At 35.2% G+C, this 5,905-nt stretch overlaps 1 protein-coding gene across 1 annotated transcript in view; it reads left to right on the top strand.

Annotated features, from left to right (window-relative positions):
* The first annotated feature begins 4,881 nt into the window (after window positions 1–4,881).
* L3MBTL4 (L3MBTL histone methyl-lysine binding protein 4) overlaps window positions 4,882–5,905 on the top strand; it is a 435,253-nt gene continuing 434,229 nt past the window's right edge. Inside the window, 2 exon segments of the mRNA XM_044666781.1 lie at window positions 4,882–4,937; window positions 5,432–5,534. Of these exon segments, the coding sequence (XP_044522716.1) occupies window positions 5,463–5,534 (72 nt within the window). The 5' untranslated portion in view covers window positions 4,882–4,937; window positions 5,432–5,462.

The following is a 5,905-nucleotide window of genomic DNA, read 5'->3' as shown; positions in this document are numbered from 1 at the left end:
TGAACATGAATAACTGTACCATAACATTATAATATATTTATGCCTTTCAGGCCTCTTATTGTGTGTATATTATATTCTTCTACAGTATGTAGCCTTTTCCACTTTTTTAATAGCTCTTTTGGTCAGTCCTCTTGGGCCAGCTGTCATGTTTTCCTGCCTTTTCATTCTCTCCGACCTCCTTTCTAGCTTTGGAATTTGATGACAAGATATGTTACTTTGGTTTTCAAAAACAACTAACTCAGTTTGTTAGGATTGTGAGTAAGTAAGAGTAAATAGCTTATAAAACTTTAGAGTTTCTCTTAGGGGTAAGCTTTGGCCCATCTATTGATGTCGAGGACAGAGATTTTAATTCTTCCTCTGCTTTGGGCCCCGTTTTCCTCTTTATTTCATGGATTTGTCAGGCTCAAATGAGATAATGTATGTTTTAAAGTGTTTTGCCAATTTTAAAAGGCCTGTATAAATGTTAACAGTTATTATCATGCCTTGAAGATCAATGTCCAGATCATTTTGCAAAAGTCACAGTCCCCCGGGGGTATTTTCGCTCTGAATCCCCACTACTTTTAGTGTGTATTCCTAAGTGTTATGATTACATATTCAGGATTACCCCTTCCTGTTTATTTATCGTAAACCCCACCTTTCTTGGGGAAACTAGCTCCTGCATAGATGATTTTTTGGAGTGTTTTTATGATGATGTATAACAGGTGCAGCCAAGCTGCCAGCTTTGATATTTTGCCAAGAAAAAATAAGTTAAGTTTTTTTTCAGCTGAGATGTGGTTGGTTGGGCTGTATATATTCTTAACTGGCATTTGAAGAGATTAAAAGATTTCATTTAATTTTCTGCTCTTACTGATGGTTAGGTTCCCTTATCTCTATGGCACTGAATACTTAAAGGTCTCTAGTTAGGCAACTGTCTTGTCTAACCTTGCTATTTCTGAAAAGAGATAATGTTAAATATCACACACAGGTGAATAATGTGATTGAAGTTTTTTAAAAAGCTCTCTAAATAGCATGTATTCTTTCACTTAGGAAACATAGGAAGCTCATGTCTCTCTCACAAAACAACTAGCATTCACATAGCACTTTAAAATTTGGAAAGGATTACAAATGTTATCTCATTTGATTCCACAACAACCCTGTGAAGTGAGTACTATTATTATCCCTTTTTATAGAGGAAGAAAGTGAGGAAAATGGATATTGTGACTGGTGCAGGGTCACACTTCTAGTATTGGAGGTGAGATTTGAGTCCTTGTCTTTCTGACCCCAAGTCTAGACTTTTCCTTAACTACTTACTGCATTAGTTTAAAAAAAAAATTATGGTGTTTAAAAACTCTCAGTGAAAGGAAAGGCCAGGGAATTGGCATGGATGAGAGAGAGAGAGAGAGAGAGAGAGAGAGAGAGGAGAACTATAAACAGACAGATTGCTTTTAATTTGCAAAGTTATGGGACATTATTAATAACGAAAAGTAAGCCAAGCTGGGTGGTGCTTATGTCTTGTGCAATAATGCTTTGCCAGAGGCATCAGATCTAAATAGTTCATTTGCATAGAAGCGCATAATAGATATCACCAGGAGTCAGTCATGATAAATTTTATTTATAGTCCATGAAATGAATGTTACTTTATTGAGTTCATTCAGACAAGTACATCTCTCAAGGACATAAATAGCTTCTAAATAGAAGTGAATAGTTACCGGCCATGAAGAACTGACTTTTGTACATTAGAGAAAAATGAGGAGATTGATAAGCTTAGTAACTAGGTACAGTGAAGCCAAGTTGCATTTTAATGAGTATCTTATTTACAATTGAAGAACTGATTAGTTAACAACCTTTATAATCCAGTGAACAGATTGGTCATTAATTTCTTTCTTATTAGGAAGGACATATTGTTTTGATTAAGAGGGGGGTGCTTTTTGCTTTTCATCTATAAGAGGCATAACAATAATATTTTGTATTTTCTTTTATAAATCACTCAAGGTACACAGAATTTTAGAGCTAGAGATGATATAAAACATTAGGAGTTAGAGTGATGAAGTGGAATTCAATGAACTGGGAGGTAAAAGACCCAGATTACCAAAATCTTCTACTCCTTCTTTTTGGACCATATTTTTCTCTTTAGTGGAATGGGAAATTTATAGTGTTTTCCAGTTCTAAAATTTGACAATTTTTCTTAACCCAACCTCCCTAATTTTACAAAAGATAATGTTCAGAAAATTTAAAGTGACTTGCCCAAAGTCAAGTCAAATTCAACCAGCATTTATTTTACTTTTTTCCATGCAAAACATTTTTTTACATTAGCCATGTTGCAAAAGAAAACACCTACAGAAAAAGAAATAAAATTAAAAAGTGTGCTTCAATCTGTACTGAGTCCATCAGTTTTCTCTCTCTAAAGGTAGATAGCACTTTTCATCTTGGGTCTTTGGGAGTTGCCTTGGATCATTATCTTGATTAAAGCAGTTAAGTCTTTTACAGTTGATCACTGTTATAGCTTTGCTGTTACTATGTTCAGTGATCTGGTTTTGCTCACTTTACTTTGCATCAGTCAGAGTGCTTGGTTTTTCTGAAACCATCCTTCTCATCATTTCTTATAGCACAGTAGTACTCTGTTATAACCATGTGTTACAGCGACTTATTCAGCTATTTCCCAATTCATGGACATTCTCTCAAATTTCCAATTTTTTGCTACCAGAGAAAGAACTGCTGTAAAATTAAGTTTTGTACAAATAGGTCCTTTTCCTTTTTCCTTGATCTCTTTGGAATACAGACATAGTAGTGACAACTAGCATTTATTAAGTGCCTTTTTTTTGTGCCTAGCTCTGGGGCTGTAAAGACAAAAATGTAGCAGTTTTCAAGGAACTCATAATCTAATGAGAGATTCAGTGTGCAAATCACTAGGTACAAACAACTTTGTACAAAGAAGATGTATATAGAATAAAATCTCAAAGGGAATATGCCATGATTAAGATAGACTAGGGCTAATCTGACACTAGACACTTCATAGATATGTGATCCTGGGCAAAACACTTAATCCCCCTTGCCTAGCCCTTACCAGTCTTTTGCCCTGGAACAAATACATAGTTTTGATTTTAAGATGGAAGGTAAGGGCTTAAAAACAGATTGGGGAAGACTTCTTGCAAAAGCATATGATTTTAGCTGAGACTTGAAGAACCCCAGGGGAAATGAGAAGGCAGAATGAGGATGGAGAGTGCTTTGGGCATGGGGAGGCAGTAGCCTAGGGTAGTGCCTCTTGTAGGAAACAGTGCTCCTCCCCACCCCCAGGATTTTAAAATTTTCATTTATTTTTTATTAATTATGTATATTAACAAATTTCTACATAATTTTTCCCTAAATTATATGATTGAACTTGTCTCCCTTCCTTTCCTTCTCCTTCCCAGAGCTGGTAAGAAATTCAATCTGGGTTATATATGTATTATCATACAAAACATTTCCATATTGTTCATTTTTGAAAGTGGATAATCATATAACACCAAAATTCCAGAACCCAAACCCATATAAACAAGTGAAAAATTGCATACTTTTATCTGCATTCCAAATTCAACAGTTCTTTCTCTGGAGGTGGAGAGCTTTGTTTGTTGTAAGTCCCTCAGAATGTCCTGGATCTTTGTATTGCCGAGAGTACCAGTCTATCACATTTGATCAATATTGCAGTTACTGTGTATAATGGTTCTCCTGGTTCTGCTTATTTGACTGAATCAGTTCACATAGGTCTTTACAGTTCTTTCTGAAATCATCTTATTCATCATTTCTTATAGCACAACAGTATTCTAACACCATCAGATGCCACAGTTTGTTCAGCCAGTCCCCAATTGAGGGACATCTCCCTCAATTTCTAATTCCTTGCCACCACAAAAAGAATTGCTATCAATATTTTTGATCAAACAGATCCTTTCCCAATAAAAAAAATCTCTTTGAGATACAGACTAGTAGTGGTATTATAGAATCAAAGGGCAGATATTCTTTTATAGCCCTTTGGGCAAAGTGCCAAATTGCCCTCTGGTTGGATCAATTCACAACTCCACCAGCAGTATATTGGTGTTCCAATTTTGCCACATCACCTCTAACATCTGTCACTTTCCTTTAGTGTCCAATCTGATAAATGTGATGTAGTCCTTCAGAGTTGTTTTAATTTGCATTTCTCTAATCAAGAGGGATTTAGAACATTTTTTCATGTATTGATGGCTTTTATTTCTTCATGCAGAAACTGCTTATTCATGCCCTTTGACCATTTGTAGTCTAAGAAACATTCTTACACATTTTTTGAATGTTTACCACTAGGGATGTGTGTTGTGTGTGTTTGTGTATGTGCTTGTGTGCATGCCAACATATATATATATATATATATGTTACTATGTGCGCATGTATCTATGCAGGAATATATAAAACACATATGTATATACACATACATATATACATGTGCATATTTGCACACATACATATTCACACACATATGGTGATAGATATTAAAAAAGTACAGGGGAGAGAATGCTTGTTGCAACATTCTCTATCCTAGGGGCAGATAGAGAGCTAGGACTGGAGGCAAAAGGTCTTGGGTTCAAGTGTGACCTCAGACCCTACCTAGCTTTGTGACCCTGGGCAAATCACTTACCCCTCATTGCCTAGCCCTTCCTGCTCGTCCCCCTGCAACTGACACTTAGTATTGATTCTAAGATAGAAGGTAAGGTAAATCACCATCCTAAGCAATGCCCCATGTGAATGTGTATTTGTATATTCACCTATACATGCATATAGGTTTTACATACATATTCATGCATAAAAGGATAAATGTGTGTATATATCTGTATCTCATTATTCATATTTTTATTTTCATTTGTTGTATTTCAGAATGTTGTGATATGCTTTTGATGACTCAGACTTTTGGTGAAGGTTGCCTTTGGCCAGATAGTTCTAGTCATTCAGAAAATGTGAGTACCAACATTTGTAGGCTGAATAAAGAGGGAAAACTGTGACACGTTTCCCCAAATCATCATTTAAGGGGAAGGGAAGCATTTTAAAAGTGATAAAAGAATTGTAGACATCTTAGTGTTAATTTGTTTACAAATAGTGTATTATATTTCTTATAATTTTGATTTTCTTACTCCACTCTGGAGAATTAAATATGATACTTAATCAGCTAAGTAACAAAACAAAAATTACTTGATGGGACAATTGCAGTGATATTCATCTTAGAAGTCAATTCCAGATGCATTGGTGAATATTTTTTCTACTTGTGATTGTATGGTTCCATTTAAAATTTTATAGCTTCATTCATTTATTAAGGATTGCAGATTTATTGTATAATTTGTGTTAATATGTTTATAAAAGCATTTCATAATCACCATTTGCAAGATTTATTATTTAAAGCATGCTTAATGAACTATAGAAAAATGTTCCTTTTTTCATGTTCTATTCTCTTTAGAGAACCACTGGTGAGGAGCGACAGAGAGACAATGAAGCAATTCAGCAAAAAGAGGAAGCGTAACGTAGATTCAAAGGACCCTCCGACTCAGGAGAGAGGCAAGGTAAGGCCTGAACATCCTATTCCTTAGTATATATACTGATGTGGTGTGTAAAATGCATGGCATAATTAATTGTAGCCAGTTCACACACTGATAGAATAAGCAAAACCATTCATGTTCTTTTCAGAATGAAGAAAGTATTCAATCTTTAAAAGTAAAATGGCAAGAGGTGGTTCAGTGGATTGAGAGCCCAGTCTAGAAATGAGAAGTCCTGGGTTCAACATTGGCCCCAGATACATTCTAACTCTGTGACCCTGAGCAAGTCCCTTAACCCCAAGTGCATAATATTTACCACATTTCTGCCTTGGAATTGATACTTAGTATTGATTCTAAGACAGAAAGTAAGATTTCTTTTTCTTTCTTTTTCTTCCTTC

The sequence above is a fragment of the Gracilinanus agilis genome, chromosome 1 (assembly GCF_016433145.1).
Source record: "Gracilinanus agilis isolate LMUSP501 chromosome 1, AgileGrace, whole genome shotgun sequence".
Lineage (NCBI taxonomy): Eukaryota > Metazoa > Chordata > Mammalia > Didelphimorphia > Didelphidae > Gracilinanus > Gracilinanus agilis.
The sequence above is the reverse complement of the archived record's forward strand: the minus strand, read 5'-3'. Positions and strand labels throughout refer to the sequence as shown.